This window comes from Stenella coeruleoalba (genome assembly GCF_951394435.1).
Source record: "Stenella coeruleoalba genome assembly, chromosome: 1".
Lineage (NCBI taxonomy): Eukaryota > Metazoa > Chordata > Mammalia > Artiodactyla > Delphinidae > Stenella > Stenella coeruleoalba.
In genome coordinates, this window is record NC_137169.1 from 13,766,980 (window position 1) to 13,789,684 (window position 22,705).

General features: G+C 50.1%; 1 protein-coding gene across 1 annotated transcript in view; it reads left to right on the forward strand.

Annotated features, from left to right (window-relative positions):
* Positions 1–22,705, forward strand: part of IGSF21 (immunoglobin superfamily member 21) — a gene marked incomplete at both ends in the record, with an annotated part of 243,056 nt that overhangs the window by 192,078 nt on the left and 28,273 nt on the right. Inside the window, one exon of the mRNA XM_079930265.1 lies at positions 10,052–10,170. Coding sequence (XP_079786391.1) covers positions 10,052–10,170 — 119 coding nt within the window. The remainder of the gene's footprint in view (positions 1–10,051; positions 10,171–22,705) is intronic.

The window sequence follows — 22,705 nt, forward strand, 5'->3', positions numbered from 1 at the left end:
TTTTATCCACGTGGCCACACGATTCCCACAGGACTTGTTATCTGGGCTTGGAGCTCACCGCGGATGGAGAGAAGCATTTTGATAGTAGGGATTGAGAGGAGCATTTTGATGGTAGGAATAACGTCACGGAGAATGAGCTGCTTCTCAAGGAAGCACCCCGAGCAGAGCGTGCAAAGGCAAAAAGCCATACAAAGTGGAGAAGTCCTCACTGTAGAAAACGGTTGAGCAACGTCTTCATGTTAAAATAAGCCCAGCCATGCCACTCCTTGGTATGAACCCAAGAGAGATGAAAGGATACGTTCATACAAAGACTTGTCCGCATCTGTTCATAGCAGCTTTATTTGTAATAGTCACACAGAGAGCAGCCCAAGCATCCATCAGCAGGTCAGTGGATGGATAGGAGGGGCTATGGCCACGCAACGGGAGGCCACTCAACCTTCAAAAGGAATGGACTATTGACAAAGGCAACAACATGAATGGATCTCAAATAACAGTGACGAGTGAGAGAAATCCAACAAAAAATAGGACATGCTCCGTGGTTCAATTTATATGAAACCCTGAAAACGTGATCCTAGGAAACAGTGGCGGAAAGGGAATCAACGGTTGCCTGGCATTGGCGGCAGAATGGGGGGATTACAGAAGGACACAAGGAAACTTTTGGGGGCGATATGTTCATTATCTTGATGGTGGCAATGGTTTCAAGGGTGTATGCATACGGCAAAACCCATCGAATGTGCAAACTTTATGCACAGTTTATTGTTTGTCAATCAGCCCTCAATAAATCTGTCAACAAATGTTTTGGTTAAAGGCAAGGATCCCAGGAGACATAGTGTAAGGGCAAACGAACCTAACACATTGCACTACCCCCAAGACATGGCAGGATGAGATCGGTGCTTGTTATGATGACCTTGATCCAGGGTCAACTTAACTAATGTTCAGCTGATTTCTCCTAGGAAGGAGGAGGCATATATGTAGACTCAACTAAAAAAAAGACACCTTTATAGTGATGCCTGACGGTCCCCAACTTACGATAGTTCGACTTAACAATGTTTCAACTTTACAATGGTGCAGAAGAGACATACATTCAGTAGAAACCGGGCTTCAAATTTTGAATTCTGGTCTTTTCCCGGGCTAGCCATACGCAGTACCAGACTCTCTTATGATTCTGGGCAGGACAGCACGCTCCCAACCAGTCACAGGATCACGAGTGTAAACACAACCGATACATTTACAACCATTCTGTACCCAGGTAACGATTCTGTTTTTCACTTTCAGTATAGTGTCCAACAAATTGCATGAGATATCCAACACTTTATTGTAAAATAGACTTTGCGTTCGATGATTTTACCCAACTATAGGCTAAGGGAAGTGTCCCGAGCACAGTTAAGGTAGGTGAGGCTAAGCTAGGATATTCAGGAGGTTACGTGTATTAACTGCATTTTCGACTTATGATATTCTCAATTTTCAACTGGTTTATCAGGATGTAACCTCATGGTAAACTGAGGAAGATCACTATTGTTCTGTCTTCTTCCACGTTATGTACTCAACACCGTAAACATGGTAGATGCTTAATAGTTTGTTTTAAAATTTTAATACATTCATGGTGCAGGGGGAAAAAATCTGACAAGCACCTACAGCGTGACAGGCTCTGCTCTAAGTGCAATTGCATGTCATTAATTTAGGTTTCAGGTCTCAGCAAAAGTCACTTACTGGATCGTCTGATTTGCCGACAGTACAGGAAAAGTAACTCAGAGATCCGTTCCCTGTTTTCATCCCAGCCCCGCCCTCTGCTCCCAAGTCCACGATCTCCAGTCTGGGAGAATCTAGGACTCTTCCCAGTGGAAAGACAAAGTCAGGAAAGGAAAGATGATCAGAGGCTGTAGAGTCGTATCAGGTGTGGGGAATGTGAATACAACTGGCTCAGCAAACTCCAGGCATCAGAATTAAGGGGCCCACTGGAAGCTGGAAGAAGGCAATTTAGGAAAATAAAAGACCATCCCTTCTCCCAGCAGGGAGGAAACAGATGGCTCTCAAAACCTGGAGAGGTGGCACGGCTCAAAACACAAAGATGAAGAGCAGTGGAGGCAAATTCCAGTCCCAAGGGACTCAAATTAATTTGCTGGGAAAGGAAGATCTGACTTACAGTGTGGGGATGGCAGTGGGGTTCCAAAGACCTCTCCCGGGCTCTGGCATCCATCAGGCTCGGTTTCGAATCACAGCACCCACCTACTCACTCTGTGACCTCCTCACGTTCCCTCTTCTCTGGGTGCCTCAGTTTCCTCATCTATACAATGGGGATAATAATATTATTATTGCTATAGAATACATACCAGCGCAGGTTTTATATACTGCATCATAATGGGGTAGTGTCAAGGATCCAGGGAGACAGGCTAAAATGCTTAACACGCCTCTCATTGTAAATCTCTATAAATATCAGCTCCTTGCAAAGGCTGTAATCCCACAAGGCAGATAGTATAACACCCAGTTATCAGATGGAGAAACCGAAGCCCAAAGAAGCCCAAGGGCCTTACCCAACCGCCCGCAGCTAGTGAGGTGCAGAGCCCAGACCAGAGCCCAGGGCACCTAACTCCTGGCCCTGGTAGCTTCTGCCGCCCTCATTCATACACTGAATATTCTCTGAGCACCTACCACGTGGCCAGGCTCGCCTTCAAGTAGCTCATATGCTTCTCTGGGAGGGAAGACAAAAGGGTACCAAGGTAGCGTGATATGGATAGGTAGGTGCTCCCAGACAGACACAGCCCTGGGGAGGTGGAGAGGGACTCTGTCTGCACAGGGAGCGGCGGGCAGTCAGGGCAGCCTGCCTGGCAGAGGCAGCATCTGAATGTAAAGCCTTAGGACCACTATGTATCTAGTGATTCTAGTCCATTGGACTTTCAAGCCACACCATTTTGGGCTAAGCCCTTGAATTATCCCACGTAATCTTCTCAATTATCTGATGGGGAGGGATCATAAATGGGGAAAGTGAGACTCACATGCTAGGCTTTGAAAGATGGCTAGAGGCTTGCTGTGTAGATAAGCAAGGAAAAGTGGTCCAAGCAGAGGGAACAGCCTGGGCAAGGAGGCACAGAGGCAGGAGACAAATCCTTGGCATCTCTGTGTCTACCCCTTCCCCCACCCCTAAGGCTCAGCACAGGGTGTGGTACACAGTAGGTGTAAATACTTGTGCTGAGTGTGGACAGCCTACAGTCCTGGCCCTGGGCCTTGTGAAGCCCCAGTGACCAGCTCTTGCCTGACCTCACCTGAGCCACGGGGACAGCCAGTGGGGTCTCCGCCATCTCTGTGCCCAGATTTTCAAAAACACAATTACTCGCCTGCCCTTCAGAACCGCTGTCAGTGTCGGTAAACTCCAGCTGCTAAAATGCATTACACTGAACTCGCCAGAAACCTTTGCCATTATTAATAGTTTATCGATTGCAGCCCCTGGCTGATGAGAGCAGGTCTCCTCACCCTCCGCCCCCTCGGGGCCCTGCTGTCTGCGGAAGGCCTTCTAGCCAGCATGCAGATCAATGCCACTCAAATCTGGAGAAAGGGGGTCTCTGGGCCACTTAATCCACTTCAGAAGGATAGCACTGAAGGCACAAGCTCAGACGAGGTGCTGAGAAGGGCAGATTGGTCCAAATCAGAGCTGTGACTGGAAGCTCTTGGATCTGCAGACAAGAACCAGAATCTGCCTTGGGGTGGGGTGGGGGATGGGGGGCTGCATGGCTCGCAGCAGAGGGAGGCTCACACCATAGCCTCCTGGAAGGTCTCACCATCCACCCATTTAGCAACTATTGACTGAGTACCAACCATGATGGCAAGCACTGGGCCAGGCCCTGGGATACACTGGTAAGCGAGCTGGATGCAGACCTTGCCTTCGTGGATTTTATGGTGCACGGTGTGGGGGAGGAGGACATTCGCGAGTTACCAACATGTCATTAAGTTACAGTGTAGACAAGAACGTCTCAGGAGAGGCATGCAGAGACCTGCTGTATCAGTTAGCTATGGATACATAACAAGCAGTCCCAAATGAGGATGGTTTAAAGCAATGTATTATAGCTCACGAGGTTGGGGTTGGCTAGGTTCAATCCCGAGTGTGGCCTTGGCTGGACCAGCTGGGCCAAGTGGGGCCTCCCTCCACTTGCTCTCAGCCTCCATCAGAGGCTTGTTCTCAGGACAGAGGCAGAGGGAGAGAGAGAGAATTCTTTTGAAACTTGGAATTTGCACACCATCACTTTCACCACATATTATTGGTCAAAGCAAGTCACAAGGCCAAGAATGGGGGAATAGACTCCACTTCTAGGTGAGAGGAACTACGAAGGCACTTGGCAAGATACAGGGAGGCTGTTAATCCAGGCCGTCAATGCAATCAATCTACCACAGCCACCCGGTCCAGGTGGTCACTTTCTAAGTGACCTTTGTAACTTGAAGGATGTAGCCAGGGGAAGAAAATGCAACATTCTCAGGAAAACAGACTGTTGCAATCAAAAGTGCTGAATCAAAAAAGATACTTGGCTCAATTCACCTAGGACTGTCACCCGTGAGGGATCCTGGATGGGATTCTGGAACAGAAAAAGGACATTAGTGGGAAAACGGGTGTAATTTGGATAAAGTCTGGAGTTGCGTTAATAGCGATGTATTAACATGGTTCTTAGTCTGACAAGAGTACTATGGTCTTGTAAGAGTTAACAATGGGGGAAATAGGGTGAGAGGTGTTTGGGGACTGTATTCTCTGTGCAAATTTTCTGTAAATTTTATATAATTTAAAGTTTCTTTTTGAAAAAAAGGAAGTTGGCACATGGGAGGAATGGAAAGAATGCCATTGTCGCTGGAGGATGGGGGAGCTGGGATATGGCAGGAACCAACTGTGCTGAGCCTTGTTGGCCCAGATAAGGATTCTGGTCTTTATTCAAAGAGCAGAGAGAAGCTTTTGAAGGGCTTTAGGTAGGGGAGTACCATTAATTCCATTTGCATTTGAAAAGATCTGGGGTCTACCTTGGTGCACAGATCAGGAGGGAGATTAGCAGGGGCAGAGAAACCAGTTAACTATTCATCCCATATTCCAGGTGAGAAAAGATGTTGACAGTGGAGATACAGGGGAGAGGATGGTTCAGGACATATTTAAGATGCAGAACATCCAGGACTTGGTCACTGACTGTGTTTGGGGATTATAGAAATGGGAGACATCAAGGATGGTGCCCGAAGTGTGGCTTGGACCTCTGGCGGAGAGCAGGACCATTCGTGGAGGAAGAAACATCCGAGGCTGTAGAAATAGTCCTAAGCAAAAAACCGCCTCCTTCATAAAGCACCAATCTAGATGTACCCTGAGCTGTCTTCTATACCACCCGTGTTGTGTCACCCAAACATATTGCTGGTGTTACTGTCACCAGAACATGAGTGTAGTGATTGCCTAAACACGTCACCTGTGTCCCTAGCACAGAAATACATCTTCTGCATATATCACCCTATGTGGCGGTTACCTGTGCATTTCCACCTGTGTCAACCGTGTCATTATTATCTGTAGCTGCCAGCTCCATGTGTCCCTGGAGCCTGTTTCTTCACAGAGCTGTCACCTGAGCATGTCACCTGTACACCTGTCACCTACGCAAGGCCTTTAAGAAAGTTGCCTCTATAACAGGCACCTATGAGTGTCACCTAAACATGTCACTCTAGATGACTGTCATTCAGCAGCCCTGCCCAGTAGAGAGGCTATTTTTTTTCAGTCTAGCTGAGTTACAAACAAAGAAGATAGTTCCCAGAGGGGAGACAGTTCCCTGCTGCTTCCGCTGTCACGGTGTTCTTTTCTTCTGAGATGGGAGGCAGCATCTTCCCCACAAAGTTTCCTTGATGAAAAGCTTCCCGTTCTTTAAGTCCTTTTGTGACGGTCGGTAGACCAGATGTCAGCCTCTGTGTATTCTATGGAAATGAAGGTGTTTGTTTATGCTAATGTGAGCTGGGCGATGGGAGGGAAGGAGGCTCTGTTAGATGGGCGGGCTTCCTCCATGAGTCCGGAGATGGAGAGAGAGAAGCTGGGCGCCCAGGTGTGTGTGTGTGGGCACGGAGGGTGGGGGAGGTGGGGGACAGTGAGTCACAGGAAAAAGTAGCTGGAAGACAAAGATGGGGGTGGGGACAGCTGAAATGAAAGGAGAGAGGAGTGACTCTGAGGTTGGATTGCTCAGTAGAAACAGATGGAGAGAGAGGCTTAGCTGATGGAGAGGGAAATGTGTTAGCTATGGGGGTGGGCACGAAGAGCAGAATTGAAGGAACCCCCCTTCTTGGCAGCAGGGCTGGTGCAGGCGTCCAGGCCTCCAGAGCCTGTGCTCTTAGCCAACGCCCTCGTCCTCCACCGAGGTTCTGATAGGACTGCTGGGCCAGTTTGGTGGGTAGAGCACTATGCTTGGCATTTACTAGGGTTCCATGAACATGAGCTTCTTCCCCCGGGTTTCTGCTGTGGTGTGAGAACCTCCAAGACCCAGACACAGAGACCCCACTTTCTTTAAGTTGTGGCCAGAATAGGCTCCCCTTCGGCTGCATGATGAGGCCCAGAGAAGGCTGGGACTTGCTGGAGGACACACAGATTTCCCTGATGCAGCAACAACATAGCTTCTGAACTCCAGGTCAAGGCTCTTCCCCTTCAAAGTGTCCAGATCTCACCAGGAATCCCCTCTCCCTCACAGGGCATCACAGGATCCAGGAACAACAGGTAATGGTCCTGCGACCATTTTAATGTGACATTCCTGCTCACAGAGGTCTTGCAGTAACATCATCACATTTAATCCTCACTGCAGTCCTGCAAAGCATCAGCTCCATATTCTAGATAAGAAATGGAGGCTCAGAGACAGCATGGCTTACACAAGGTCACACAGCGTGCCAACAGTGGGGGCAGGATTTGAACTTGGCTCTCTCTAACCCAGTGTCAGAGAGGAGTGAGGAAAGAGCTGCCCCAGTGACATTTCCATGGAGAGAGAGAACAACAGACCAACTCATTTTTTTTTTTTTTTTTTTTTGTGGTACACGGGCCTCTCACTGTTGTGGCCTCTCCCGTTGCAGAGCACAGGCTCCGGACCCGCAGGCCCAGCGGCCATGGCTCATGGGCCCAGCCGCTCTGCGGCACGTGGGATCTTCCCGGACCGGGGCACGAACCCGTGTCCCCTGCATCGGCAGGTGGACTCTCAACCACTGCGCCACCAGGGAAGCCCCAAACCAACTCATTTTATCGTGGTCTGACCCTGTAGACCCTGTAGAAGGATCTAGAACAGAAATCATCAAACTACAGCCTGCAGCCTGTAAACCAAGAATTTTTTTACATTTTTAAATGGTTAGAAAAAACTGGAAAAAGAGAATAAGATTTTATGGCACATGAAATTGTATGAATACAAGATTTGATGATTATAGATAAAGTTTTATTGGAACACAGCCACGCTGGTTCACTTACTAAGGGGGGCTGCTTTTGCTCTACAAGAGCAGAGTTGAGTAGTTGTGACAGAGACTGTAGAAACAACAAAGCCTAAAATATTTACTCTTTATTTTTACTTTTTTATTTAAGATTTTTTTATGTGGACAATCTTTAAAGTCTTTATTGAATTTAATACAATATTGCTTCTGTTGTTTTTGTTTTTTTTTTTTTTTTGGTTTTTTGGCTGCAAGGCATGTGGGATCTTAGCTCCCCGACCAGGGGTTGAACCCACACTCCTTGCATTGGAAGGTGACGTCTTAACCACTGGACTGCCAGGGAAGTCCCAATATTTTACCCTTTAGAGGACATGTCTGGAAGAAGGTTTGAGGGAGCGTCTCCTGTCCTCATGGGTCGCCTCCTCTGAGAAGGCCTCTTGACCACCTCGGGCAGAATCAGCTGCTCCCCGCTCACTCTACGCACGGATAAGCTCACCCTTTCCCATGGGATTTGGGGTTTTTTTTAATGAAATATAGTTGATTTACAATGTTGTGTTAGTTTCAGGTGTACAGCAAAGTGATTCAGTTTTATATATATATATAGATCGATACCCTTTTTCAGATTCTTTTCCATTATAGGTTATTACAAGATATTGAATATAGTTCCCTGTGCTATACAGTAGGTCCTTGTTGGTAATCTATTTTATATATAGAAGTGTATATACGTTAATCCCAAACTCCTAATTTAACGCTCCCCCCACCTTTCCACTTGGGTAACCATAAATTTGTTTTCTGTGTGAGTCTATTTCTGTTTTGTAAATAAGTTCATTTGTGTTTTTTTTTTTTTTTTTTTTTTTTGTGGTACGCGGGCCTCTCACTGTTGTGGCCTCTCCCGTTGCGGAGCACAGGCTCCGGACGCGCAGGCTCAGCGGCCATGGCTCACGGGCTCAGCCGCTCCGCAGCATGTGGGATCTTCCCAGACCAGGGCACGAACCCGTGTCCCCTGCATTGGCAGGCAGACTCTAAACCACTGCACCACCAGTGAAGCCCTGTATATCATTTTTTAGATTCCACATATAAGCAATACCATATGATATTTGACTTTGTCTTACTTCACTTAGTGTGATAATCTCTAGGTCTATGCATGTTGCTGCAAATGGCATTATTTCTTCTTTATGGCTGAGTAATAGTCCATTGTGTGTGTGTGTGTGTGTGTGTGTGTGTGTGTGTATACACACACCACATTTTCTTTTTTCTTTTTAACATCTTTATTGGAGTATAATTGCTTTACAATGGTGTGTTAGTTTCTGCTTTATAACAAAGTGAATCAGTTATACATATACATATGTTCCCATATCTCTTCCCTCTTGCGTCTCCCTCCCTCCCACCCTCCCTATCCCACCCCTCTAGGTGGTCACGAAACACCGAGCTGATCTCCCTGTGCTATGCGGCTGCTTCCCACTAGCTAGCTATTTTACATTTGGTAGTGTATATATGTCCATGCCACTCTCTCACTTTGTCCCAGCTTACCCTTCCCCCTCCCCGTATCCTCAAGTCCATTCTCTAGTAGGTCTGTGTCTTTATTCCCACTTTGCCCCTAGGTTCTTCATGACCATTTTTTTTGTGTTTTTTAGATTCCATATATATGTGTTAGCATATGGTATTTGTTTTTCTCTTTCTGACTTACTTCACTCTGTATGACAGACTCTAGGTCCATCCACCTCACTACAAATAGCTCAATTTCATTTCTTTTTATGGCTGAGTAATATTCCATTGTATATATGTGCCACATCTTCTTTATCCATTCATCCGATGATGGACATTAGGCTGCTTCCTTGTCTTGGCTATTATGAATAGTGCTGTTATGAGCATTGGGGTGCGTGTATCTTTTGAATTATATTTTTCTCTGGATATATGCCCAGGGCTGTGTTTTCTGGATCATGTGGCAACTCTATTTTTACTTTTTTAAGGAACCTCCATCCTGTTCTCCATAGTCCCATGGGATTTGGGGCATTGATCAGCTTCCCTGCCTCCTTATCCATCGGGATGGGGGGCGGTCCATGGAGACAAGAATTTTACTGTGTTTCTTCTCAAGTCTCCAGGGCCATGCATAAAGTGATAGCATGGCCGTGTGGAGAGAGGAATTCAGATTCCCATCCTGGCTCTTAATAGCCATGTGGGGGGGGGGGGGCAATTGCATCCCCTCTGGAGTCTCAGTTTCCATGTTTATGAAATGGGAAGAGCAATTCCTGTGGCGGGGGCAGCTGTGAGGAATGAGTGAGCTGGTGGACTAGGTGACAGTTTTGAGCCTGAACCACATGACAGGCGCCTCAGTCCACGTCATCCTCAGGGGGGACCCTGGGAGCGGGCACGTCACCATCCCTGGCTCAGCAGCTGAAAGGAGCACAGATTCAACTCTAGTTGAACACACAGCCCACACCTTCATCCTCTGAAGCATCAGGCACAGGGCCTGGCATACAGTCGGTGTTCCATAAATGTTTCTTCTGCGCCCAGCACAGCACGTGGGCATTGCATGGTGGGTCCAGGACCGTTGTTGACAGAAGGCTGGATGGTGGGGCTTTGGGGCTGGTTTACTGCAGCACTGTGACTGCCAGCCCCAGGCCAGGGACCCTCATCCTGCGCCTCTGCTTCCCCGCAGGCTGCCCGAGGTCCGCATCTCTGACAACGGTCCTTACGAGTGTCACGTGGGCATCTACGACCGCGCTACGAGGGAGAAGGTGGTCCTGGCATCAGGCAACATCTTCCTCAACGTCATGGGTGAGTGCAGGGCTCTTGGCACTGGCGTCACTGTGTACGTGCACGTGTGCCTGTGTGTGCGTGTGTGTGTGTGCGCGTGCGCGTGCATACGTGTGTATGTGTGCGCGTGTGTACCCACGCACACAGAGGGGCTGTCCTGGGAAACACCTGCTGTGCTGGCACTGGACCCTCTTCTCTCCCACCCTTGCCCTCGAGGGCAGGAGGCCAGCCATGCTGAGGCGTGACTGATGTGGCCTCTTAGGAACCCCTTCTCCTACCGGCACTGACACTCGGACCTGAGGAAGGCAGGGCTGTACCTCATCCCTGCAGCCTCACGGACCAGGCACTTTGAAGGGGCTCCGACATGTTGATTGGAATGCATGAGGGGCACTGAGACTTCCCGAGGGGTGGCAACCTGCCGCAGCCTCTGGGCCTCAGTTTCCCCTTCTGTAAGATGGGGGGGGATGCAGGCCTAGTGGATCATTCGTGGATCTCCTAGCCTCAGGCTCTGCGACCTGGTGAGGTCACGGGGAGAAAATACTGAGTTGCATGGGCACCTTTCCCAGGTGAAAGCCAGGAGCCACGTTCATGAAAGCACCTGTAGCAAAGTGCAGTGGGGGTGGGCACTCCCCCGGGGGGAGGACAATCCAGGAGCCTCCAGGGTGGGGGAGGGGGATTGAGACAGCATCTCAGTGATGATGCATACCTACTGCAGAGAGAATGTTCCCTCCCTGTGCCTCCCAAGCCTTTTCCAGGACATTGAAGCGTCAGGGGACAAGTTAGAAAGCGTGCCGCACTGGATGTCAGGGTTCCTGGGTTCCCACCCTGTGTCTGTGCCTCCATTTCTACATCTGTAAAATGGGGATAAGAATACTAGTGCCTGTCTCGGGCTGGCTGTGTCGCCTTCCCAGCCCCGGTTTCCCCACTTGTAAAACAAAGCCTTTCTCCACGTGGTCTCAGAAGCCCCTTCCAGCGCTGACGTTCTTGCCGGGCACAATCTTGGGCTCTGGGTCAGCTCTGCTGCCAGGATTCTAGGCACTTGGCCTTGACTCCGGACTCTGTGTTCCCTGATTTTCTTATCAAATGATATTTACCAGGGAAACAAAGCTTGCCATACTCAGGCAGTCAATGAAAGCATAAAGGCCTCGTGGAAACCACTGCTTCTGGGGAAATGGGAAACCTCCAGAGGCCCAACCTCCAGAGGGACATTGAATCCTGTAGCAGCGGCACGCGGTGTGTTCTGGCTTCCTGGGGGACAGGCCATGGCCAGGAGGTGGCAGTGCCAGGAAAACCTCCCCTCTTGCAGTCACCCGCCCACGGAACGGCTTCTGTAATACTTGGACAAGGAGTGTTCTTGGTACCCAACCCTAGGCTGGTCACACCAGGGAAGCCGGTGCAGATGAAACTCGGTTTGCCCCATCAAGGGGCTCCCAGTCTGATGAGGGATGTGTACTCAATTGTTTACTCAGCAGATATTTATTGAGCACCTACCACGTGCCAGGAAATGGCCATATACTTACAATAGGAAACATCTTTGTTCTTGGGAGTTTGTGTCCAGTGCGTGAGACAAACATAAAACACATGTGTAGATGGGTAAGTGAGGTGATTATGGATAGTGACAAATAATGGGAAGAAAATCACGCGGGGTAATGGGGTCAAGAGTGATACAGGGGAGGTGGCAGTCAGTTTAGGGAGAGGGCTCAGGGGAGGCCCCTGGAGGCCACGAGGTTAAGTGCTTTCCAGACCTATGTCATTTAGTCCTCACAGCCAACCCAAGAGGAGGTACTAGCACTATTATCCCTATTTTGCAGACATAGATATAGAGGCACAGAGAAAGCAAGCAACTTGCTTGAAGTCACACAGCAAGGATCACAAAACCTTCCTGTGAGATCAGGCTGCTTAGTGCTGAGGCCGGAACCCGGGTGTCTTGACTCCTGGGCCAGCTATGTTGCACGGATGGAGGCAGTGTAGAAGGTCAAGCTGAGAGGCTCTGCTCTCTGGTGCCTGTGAGCAACCAGAGTCCTCAAAGCCACCTCTGCTACGAGGCGCACTCCTCCCCCATTCACCAAAGGCTCCTGAGCAGGTTACTGTCCCTCTGTGGCCTCGGTTTCCTCATCCGTACAATGAGGGTAGAACCAGGTAACCCTAAACCTCCTCTGCTAGTTCCAACTGAGGCACAAAGAGGTCTCGTGGGACCAGCCCAGCTTGCACAGCTGGCCTGACAATCCCAGCTGAAGGAGGTGGTGTGCTCCCGGTAGGCTCCAAGGCGCAAGGGGCTTTGTGCTTCTGGGCTCCTCCCACAGGGAGGTGGCAGTCAATCCAGGGATGGGGCAGACAGCTCCCGGGATCCCACTTACTGAGCAGCAGGCTGAGGCTACCAGGAGGGACCAGAGAGGGGCAGGGCCAGGGATTCTACCCTCACCCACCCCAGCGCCCCCAGGAAGGCTCTGACCCCTAGAAGTTCAGCGCATCCCTGGGTGGGACTCTCCCTGGAATAGCAACCCCTCCCCATCTCAATCAGTCCTCTGACTGTCCCCAGTGCTCAGAGGTCACCGTGCTTGTCACTGGTCCCTACAGCCTAGCTGTCCCCTGATGGGTCAAGTCCACCGGTGCTTGCCACGTGGGCAGGACCTGATGCCTCGCCCCACCATGGCGTGTGCCTGACAGTGCGCGAGCTCCCAGCCTCATGCGCATTTTCCGACAGAATCCTGACGACAGCCTGTGAGCTGGGAGATGTTATAATCCCCGTTATATGAGGGGAAATGACTTGTCTAGGGTCATAACAGCCATCTGATGCCAAAGCCCATGGTCTAAACCAGTGGTTCACAAACTTGAATGAGCATCAGAATCGCCTGGAGGGCTTGTGAAGATACAGATTGCTGGGTCCCACCCCCAAAGCTCCTAATTCAGCAGTTCTGGGGTGGGGCCCAGGAACCTGCATTTCTCACAAGTTCCCAGATGATGCTGATGCTACAGGTGCCAGGGCCACACTTGGAGAACCACTGGTCTAAACCTCTAAGTCTTCAAAAAATACTAATTCTGTGTATCTCTCTATTGATATCTATATCATACATGCATCAACAGCTGTATCTATACTCTTATCTATATGCGAATGTATTTCTCCTTCCTCCTTCCAATTATCACCGCACCCCAGACACAGGAGGATGCCCCATCTGCATACAAGTTAAGGACACACAGGTTTGGAGCTGAATCCCAGATCCACCATGCAACCTTGGATTCATTAGCTTCCCTGGGCCTCTGTCTCCCCATCTGTAAAATAGGGGTAAGGATGCCTCCTTCCTAGGATGATCATGAGGTTTAAATTAGAAAAGGTTTGGGCTTCCCTGGTGGCGCAGTGGTTGCGAGTCCGCCTGCCGATGCAGGGGACGCGGGTTCGTGTCCCGGTCCGGGAGGATCCCACATGCCGCGGAGCGGCTGGGCCCGTGAGCCATGGCCGCTGAGCCTGCGCATCCGGAGCCTGTGCTCCGCAACGGGAGAGGCCACAACAGTGAGAGGCCCGCGTACCGCAAAAAAAAAAAAAAAAAAAGGTTTGCAAAACACCTAGCCCAGCACGAGGCAGCTAAGAGGTTCAGTAAGCCAGATTTCACTGTCTTTATTGACATTGTCTCTGGCCTGCCTGCTCTTGGGCACGGCTGTGGCTGCCTCTTTCTTGCCCCTGGTTTCAGCCCTGGCACAGAGAAGAGCCAGCCACTGTTCCTGACTCCAGGGAGCTTTAAGCCCGTCTGAGAAGTGAACGCTCACAGGTTTGTGCCCACTGGCTCCTTGGAAAGGGGGTCCAGTCCTGCCCTGTTTCTGGGTGTCAGGGTGGCCGGCCTCTGTGTGACCATCCTCCTGTAAGTCTGCCTGTCCAGACATCACATGTCTAGGGGAGGAGCCAGGACACATCCCAAGTTTGAAAATGACAGCCACACTTCAGTCTTGGCCAGTTTGTGACAGTTCCAGGGTGCTTCCCATAGAGTATTCCACCTGATCCTTAACCGCGGCCCCTCAGGGCCAGGATAACCCTTATCGCCAGTTCCCAGATGAGAAGACTGAGGCTCAGGGAGAGGAAAGGATTGGTTCTGGGCCCCACAGGGCTGTGGCTGTCCCTGGCCCAGAGCAGCATGGCTTCTGAGGTTCAGCAAGGTCCGGACTGGTGAGGGGAGGGCTGGGAGAGACAGTGGGGCTGAGTACAAGGCAGTTGCCCATGTAGTATCTCCCATAACCCCGGCGGCCACGTCAGCCCATGAGGCAGAAACTGCACTCTGCCCACTGCACAGACCCGGACACAGAGAAGGAAGTGGCTTACTTAGCCAAGGTTGGGAGGATTAAATGAGATGATGCATAGCACAGAATGTTCTGGGCCCACGCACAGGCCGAGTGACCCATAAATAGTGTCTCCCTACAAACTACTATATATAAAAGCGATGAAAAACAAGGTCCTACTGTACAGCACAGGGAACTATATTCAATATCCTGTAATAAACCAGATGGAAAAGAATATGAAAAAGAATACGTATATATGTATAACCAAACCACTTTGCTGTACAGCAGAAATTAACACAACATGTAAATCAGGGAATTCCCTGGATGTCCAGTGGTTAGGACTCCACGCTTTCACTGCCCAGGGCCTGGGTTCAGTCCCTGGTCAGGGAACTGAGATCCCATAAGCCATGCGACACAGCCAAAATAATAATAATAATAATAATTTTTTTAAAAATCTCTAAAAAAACCATTGAAAATCATCTGTACTTCAAAATAAATAAATGAATAATAATATCTCTCACAACAAATAGTGATCATGTCAGTTAAAAATCAGGCACAATTAGAAAGGTTTAAAAATTGCCCTGCCTCCCCCTTCCTCCCCCATGACCGTCTCCTTTAAATATATTTCAAGGCAGGTTTCAAAAATTAAAGTCAACTCATGGTTTTGGCCTGTCTGTGGCATTGCATAGAAAGACCCTTTCTTGTCACACACACGCACACAGAGACCTTCCCTCCAGGTAAGTGGAGGTCATTGAAAGCTGGGGTCTCCTTTGGGCCTAAGCCCTTAGGTCTCCTAAGGGACCCTAAGGGCTGTGCAAGGAACAGTGGGGCAAGACGGCCCCTGTCCAATTTGGGGTCAAAGGGAAACTTCCCAGGACAGTGGGGAGAGGGTAGCCTAGAGGGTGGGGAGCGCCCAGGCCCCCACCTACATCAAAAGCACAGAGCAGGTCCGCCGGAGAACTGGGCACCCCAGCCCGCTATCACCAAGCCTGCATCCTTCCAGAACATTCTAACGCGCTGTTTCCAGAGGCCTCTGGGTAGAGATCAAACTGCGAGTGCAGCTGTAATTTCACGCCTATAACATCCCCGCTCTGTGGTGGGGAAAGACATTTGGGAGCCCCACGGGTGACACCGAGGGTTCGTGCTGCACACACTCATTAAAATGTTTTCATCCGAGCAGCAGATAAATTATAAGCCAGTTTGAAAGTTGCGTGCTGGGCCCCGGGAACGCACTGTGCACAGTCACAGAAGGCTCTCGGAGGCTCTTCTTAGGGGCGTGGGATATGCGGGGGAGCGTGTTCAGGCTGGGACGTTACAATCAGTTAAATGTTGAGAGGCCCAGATACTCCCACCTGCTGAAGCCAAAAGAGGCTGTTCTTTCGGTTTTGCCGCAAGACCAAGGCACAGGGTATCTTGGCCACCCTCGCCGTGCAGAGTTGCCACTGAGGGGGCCTTTAACCCAGAGCTAATAATCAAGGTCACTAGCCATCAAGCACGGCTATCTGCCCAGCCCTGTGCGCTGAGTATTCAATCCATGGTTCATCATGTGACCGTCATGAGCACCTCCCGAAGTAGGCATTGCCACTCCCATTTTACAGATGAGGAAACGGAGGCTCTGAGAGTTTAAGGGGCTCACCCACACGAGTGCCAGAGCTGGGGCTCCCAGCAGGTCTGCCTAAGATCAGAGCTGGTGTTCCTAACAGCATCTCTGAGCTCCCAAGGGGAAACATCCCAACCTTTGGCACAAAAGCTGTTAGTGACACAAATGTCAAGCAAGCATGAGGGGGAGGGGGGAGCAGTGCAGAGTAGAGAGAGTGGGGACCTTGGGGAGACTGAGCCCCAACTGGGAGCACTTGGCATTCAAAACTCAGATGGCCAGTGGGGCTGCTGTCCCTCTAGGGGGCTTACAGGAGTCTGGGGGGAGGAAAAGCACGTCCATCAGTGCCCCCCGCTTCTCCATTCCTGTGCCCCAGTCCCCGTGAGTGGTTCTCCCATCCGCTACTACCCAGCGCCCCCCTCACTACTTAGACCCTCTGAACGGAGCACTGAACTTGGAGTCCAGCCGACCTGGGTCCAAATCCAGGTCAGTGTCCACGTGTGACATGGACAGTCCAGTATCGAACTATTCTGTCTGGTAAAAACAATATCAGAATGTCTTTTTGGTTGAAATATATTAGAAGATGACTTGGCTGTCCATACACACGGGCATTCTAAATCTCATTTATTCATTCATTCTTCATTCATTCATTTATTTACCAAATATTTATGGAGCACCTGGTACATTCAGGTGCTGTCGTATGCATGGGAACTCAGCTTCGGCGATTGGACAGACAAAATTCCACGTCCTCAAGGAACAGTCAGTGCAGGAAGCGAGGCAGACACACACAAGTAGACAGCTGGGACCTGTGATATGTCAGAGGGTAGTCAAGCAAAGCAGAGGGAAGTGGGGCTATTGTGAACAAGGTGGACAGCGAGGCCTCTCTAAGAAGGTGACACTCAAAGAAGGTGAGGTCCGAGCCATGTGGGTTTCATGCCTTCATGCAACCAATTCCATGGCTACTTACTTATTCATCAGCTCCCCCGTGCCAAGCAGAGTTCTAGGTGCTGAGGACATGTCCCACTGAGGGATGTAGCTCATGGTACAGATGCAGAAGCAAGGTCTGGGGACTGTGCTGCATCCCCAGGGCTGCCCGTCACACGTGATTATAATCTGGGGGCTTAAAGCGAAAGGAATGTATTGTCTCGCAGTTCTGGAGACTAGAAGTCCACAATGAAGGTGTCGGCAGGGCTATACTCCTTCTGACAGCTCTAGAGAAGGGTCCTTCCTTGCCTCTTCCAGCTTCTGGTGGTTGCCAGCAATTCGCAGCATCCTTGACCTGTAAACGCATCATTCCCATCTCTGCCTCCATCCTCACCTGGCGTTCGCCCTCTGAGCGTCTGTGTCCCTGTGTCCCAATTTCCCTCTCCTTGTAAGGACACAAGACAATGGGTGAGGGCCCACCCTAATCCATTATGACCTCATTTTAACTTTACATCTGCAGAGACCCTATTTCCAAATAAGGTCCCATTCACAGGGTAAGGACTGCAACATATGTTTTGGGGGGACACAGTTAAACCCACAACAGAAACTGACCCAGGAGGGAGCAGGGCAGATTCACTGTCTGATTCCAAAGCCCATACTCTTGGCTCCCAACCACAAGAGTCACTGTTCATTGTGTGTTTGCTCACCTGCCACGCACCGTGCTAAGCTTTTCATAAGGGAACTTATTGAACAGTCACGACAGCTCTGGAAGGCAGGTACTGCCACTTCCCTTTGGACAGATGAAGAATCTGAGAGGTTACATCACTTACCCAGGCCATCTAGCCAGCTAGTGCCAGAGCAAGGGTAAATGCGTCCTGTACGCTTAACCACTCCCTCTACTAGACGTCACAGAGGACTGTTAAGCATTAATAAAATGTTCTATCTTGGGATCCCTGTGTCTCTTCTGGAGACTTCCAAGTGAGGTTGGCAGATAAAGGTAGAACTTTGCAACCCAAGGCCACAATGGCACCAAACCACACTATAAGCTTTTCTAAACCTGAGGCCAGGGGACACGGAGAACAGTTGTTAATAAACTTTGCATAGCTTGTCTTTTTTTTTTTCAGTGTGTTTTACTGAATTTTTATTAAGTGCATCTGGTGCTTTTCTCCCCCCCTTGTTTTTGTTTAAATTGATTTTTATTGCGGTAGAATTCACATAACTTATAATTCACTCATTTAAAGTACACGATTCAGTGGTTTTCTGGCCTGGCCTCGTGGAAATGGGCTCAGCCTCTGTCACCCCCCAGCCTGCCTGTAGCTCTCACCAGCCCCAGAGCGAGTTTCTTCTAATGGAATAAAATGGAGTACAGAAATAAACCCTCACATTGATAGTCAACTGATTCTCGACAAGGATGCCAAGACAATTCCATGAGGAAAGAAGAGTCTGTTCCAAAAAATGGTGCTGGGACAACCAGATAGCCACGTGCAAATAATAAAGGTAGACTTTCCCTAACACTGTGTACAAAACTTAACTCGAAATCCATCATCAACCTAAATATAAGAGTTAAAACTATAAAACTCTTAGAAGAAACACACAGGAGAAAATTGTGATTGTGATTCCATTGGTCTATCTATCTCCAGTGTGCGTTGCTTGCTCCCCTGCCGTGTGACTTTGGACCACAAGTTCATGGGAAGTTCTCCCGTGGCCAGTTCCTGGACCTTTCCCATTAGAAGAATCTCACCCTGGGGCTGGTGAGGGCTAAAACATTCCTGGCAGGGTGACGAAGGCTGAGCCCACTTCCTTGAGGCCAGGCCAGAATCTCGGATTTCTGGAGAGTTCTGAAGCTCTGCTTTCTGAGACCAGATTCTTTTATTTTGTAAAGGTTACACTCCATTGATAGTTATTATAAAATATTGGCTATATTCCCCATGTTGTACAATGTATCCTTGTAGCTTATTTCTCCTTTTCTTAAAAAATGTTTATTTGTATTGGGGTATAGTTGATTTGCAATGTTGTGTTAGTCTGAGGTGTACAGCAAAGTGATTCAGTTACACATATATGTATATCTATTCTTTTTCAAATTCTCTTCCCATTTAGGTTATTACAGAATATTGAGTAGAGTTCCTATGCTATACAGTAGGTCCTTGTTGATTATCTGTTTTATATATAGTAGTGTGTATATGTTAATCCCAACTTCCCAATTTATCCCTCCCCCCCCACCCCTTATAGCTTATTTTATACCCAGTAGTTTGTACCTCTTGCTCCCCTATGCTTATCTTGCCCGTCTCCCCAGTGGTAACCACCAGTTTGCTCTCTATATCTGTGAGTCTGCTTCTTTTCTGTTATATTCACTAGTTAGTTGTACTTTTCAGATTCCACATATAAGCGATATCATACAGTATTTGTCTTTCTCTGTCTGACTTATTTCACTTAGCATAATAACCTCCAAGTCCATCCATGTTGCAGCAAATGGCAAAGTTTCATCCTTTTTAGCAGCTGAGTAGTATTCCATTCCATTCCATATATATATATATATATATATATATATATATATATACCACACCTGCTTCACCCATTCATCTGTTGATGGACACTTAGCTTGCTTCCATATCTTGGCAATTATAAATAATGCTGCTATGAACATTGGGGTGCATGTGTCTTTTTGAATTTGTGTTTTGGGGGTTTTCAGATATATACCCAGGAGTGGAATTGCTGGGTTCTATGGTAGTTCTGTTTTTAGTTTTGTGTAAATGGGTACAGCCGCAGTGGAAAGCAGTGAGACCAGATTCTGGAGCTCCAGTCTCTGAATTCCCAGCCCAGTCCTCCTCTCTAAAAGAGGAGCATGTTCCCAGGACCAATAATTGGAGTGTTGAGGACTTCTCTTGACTTGGGCAGGAGAAATGTCTCTGGCTCCAAGCAGGATGGGGAGATGTGAGGGCTGAGGGCAGACCCTGCATCCCTCAAAGACCTGCTGCTTCTCCCCAGGCCTGAGCAGAGCAGAAGCACAGCCCTGCCTCTCTGTAGGATGCCAGTGGGAAAGTGGGCTTCAGCTGAATTCAAACCCTGCCTGTGGGGCAGGACAGCAGTGGGGGCCTGGGAGGCTGTCTGCGGGACCAGTGCACAGCTGCTGTAAATGGTGGTCCAGGGAGCAGGTTAGTCATTGGAGGGAGACGGCTGGTCTGAGAATCCCTGGGGGTCCCCAGGCAGGGTAGCTGGGAGGCAAGATTCAGAGCCACCATTATAGCCCTCTCCGTAGCCCAGGACACCTTCTGGGTGAGAAAGGATCAACTCATTCCCTTGTCTCGAAGCAGGAGAGGATGAGCCACCTGCTGGGCTTGAACCGGCCCCAGGCGAGTGCAGTGGCCACGGGCTAGGAGGAAAGGGCAGGTTGGGATCCTCCCAGCCAGAGCTGCAGAGGAGTCCTGGGGCGCTGAGGGGAAGAGGGTGCAAACCCAAATCTCCACCTCCCACCCCAGAAGCCCCCAGGGTCCTGAAGACCAGACCTGGGCCTTTTGTCCCCCAGGCAAACATCTGGGTACCTCCAAGCCCTCTCCCCTCCCCCATCAGCCTTCCCACCCACCCTGGGTGAGTGACAGTAAATGCCCGTGGTCCTCCAAACTGGGAACAGACGGCTGGGTAAAACCCCAGTTGAAGAACTACACCTCTGTTCAGTAGGTAGACTAGAAACAGCCTTTACTTCCTTAGAGAATCGATGGGTGTTTAAGGGTATAGGCCTTGGCTTCAGCCATAAATTCGAAACCCAGCTCTGCAACTACGAGTAATAAAAGCAGGAAATGCTTATGGGGCATTTGCTACACACCAGGCACGGCCCTGCTTTACACCTGTTAACGCATTTAATTGTCAGAGCAGACCTCTCACGTAGGGTCTTCGGTTACTTTCCCCGTTTTACAGGTGTGAAAATGGAGAGGTTAAAAATGTCACCTGAGGGCACAGGTCCAGCAAGGCCAGAAATGGGATTCAAACCCAGGCAGGCTGGCTCCAGAAGCAGTGGTTAGAGACCTAACCACTACGCTACACTGACAGCCTATTTAATCTCCTTGAACCTCAGTTTTCCTATCTGCTAAATGGGGACTGCAGTAGCATCTCCCCTGTTGAGGCATGAAATGTAAAGGTGTATGTCCCAAGCTCACACTGGGCACTCGTGAAAAGAGTAGTAGTGCTTACTTCTCACCCATTTTGCCCTAACCTTCACCCTGGAAATGGCAGTAGGGCCAGGGAATAGGATCAGAGCTGCAGGAAGTGACATCAGCCCAGTGGGAGCCTTATAAGCCAGGCAGTGACAACTGTGGCCTCCTACCCTGGGCCCTGGTGGAGGAGATCAGGAAGGGACTGATCTAGCAGCCTTGAGTCCAATCCCATCCCTCCACAGTCTCACTGTGACTTATCCTCTCCCAGCCTCAGTTTCCTCAGCTAGAAACTGGGGGTAATGAAGGTTCCTACTTCATAGGGCTGTTGTGGGAACTAAAGAAGATCGTGCTCAGCCTGGTCTGCTGGCAGGTTCTGAAGGCAGGGAGGGCAGTTAGGAGGGGAGAGATGGCAAGAGCCAGCCCAGGGTTCAGTCAGGAGAGGCTGAGCATGTGAGGCGTTTCCAGACAGAAGCCACAGGGCATGGGGACCAACTGGAAAGACGGGGGCAGATGTGGAGGTCATGGCAGGACCTGGCACAGGTTGGAGATGTTCCCCTGAGAAGGTACCAGTGAAACCACGTGACCTCACTCGGCAGACGGCGACCGCAGAAAATGGGCCGCTGGCGTGAAGAGGCCAGGGCTGCAGTCCTCAGGACCTCTGCAGACCTCCTCCCCACCAGTCGGGGCTTCTAGATGGGCATCAGGGGCCGGAGGCAGCTGGCTGGGCTTGGCTGCCAGAGGCGGGGCTGGAGCCCAGAGGACTGAGGCCAGGGTGGCCAGGGTCTTCCAGGATGGACATAAAGCCTGTTCGGAGACCGGACACTGATGTCTTGAGTGCCTGGACCTGGCCGGGGACCTGGAGGAAAGATGCGCACTCTGCCACCTGCCCGCCCACGGGCCCTCAGCCAGCTGAGGTCACTGGCTGAGACCTCATTCAGAGAGGGGCCAAACAGATGGGTTTGGGGCTCAGAGGAGCTCTTTGCAGCTAACTGGGTCATCTACCAAGGACGGTCACTTCCCAGCTTCAGCCGCAAAGCCCAGAGCCTGCTGACCACCTCCTGGACAGGCTTCTAGAGTCCTCGGTCCCTGCCTCTCTGCACACAGCCCCGCAAAGGAGGACTGCCCTTGACCGCAGCCCACTGTGTGCTCAGCGACAGGCCCAGCACAGTACATTAGCTCACCAATCCTCCCTCACGTCTACCCACTCCTCGGCAGGCCCTATGCTGCCTCAGTTACGGGGGCAAACTGCAGACGGCTCAGAGAGGGCAGAGAACTTGCCTGATGTCCCACAGCAGTGAGTGGGCTGGGCTTTGAGCTCAGGTCTGCTGAAAGCCAGAGCCCCCGATTTTTCCACTACACAAGGCTGCCAGGAGGGACATGGCTCCTCCCTGAGTGTGGGCAGCCTTTTGGGCCTCGGCCAGACACCGAGGCTCCTCTCCATAGGGCCAGCATGGAATATTTGGGCTGCACTGTCAGCTGCTCCTCCTAGCTGTCCGGAAAGTCAGCAAGATCAGTGTCCCCATTTTACAGCAGAGAACACTGAGTCTGCTAATAAAGGGAAGCCTAGAATAGGAACCTGAATGTTCTCTGATTACCACTCTCCCTCCATGGGGACCTGAGT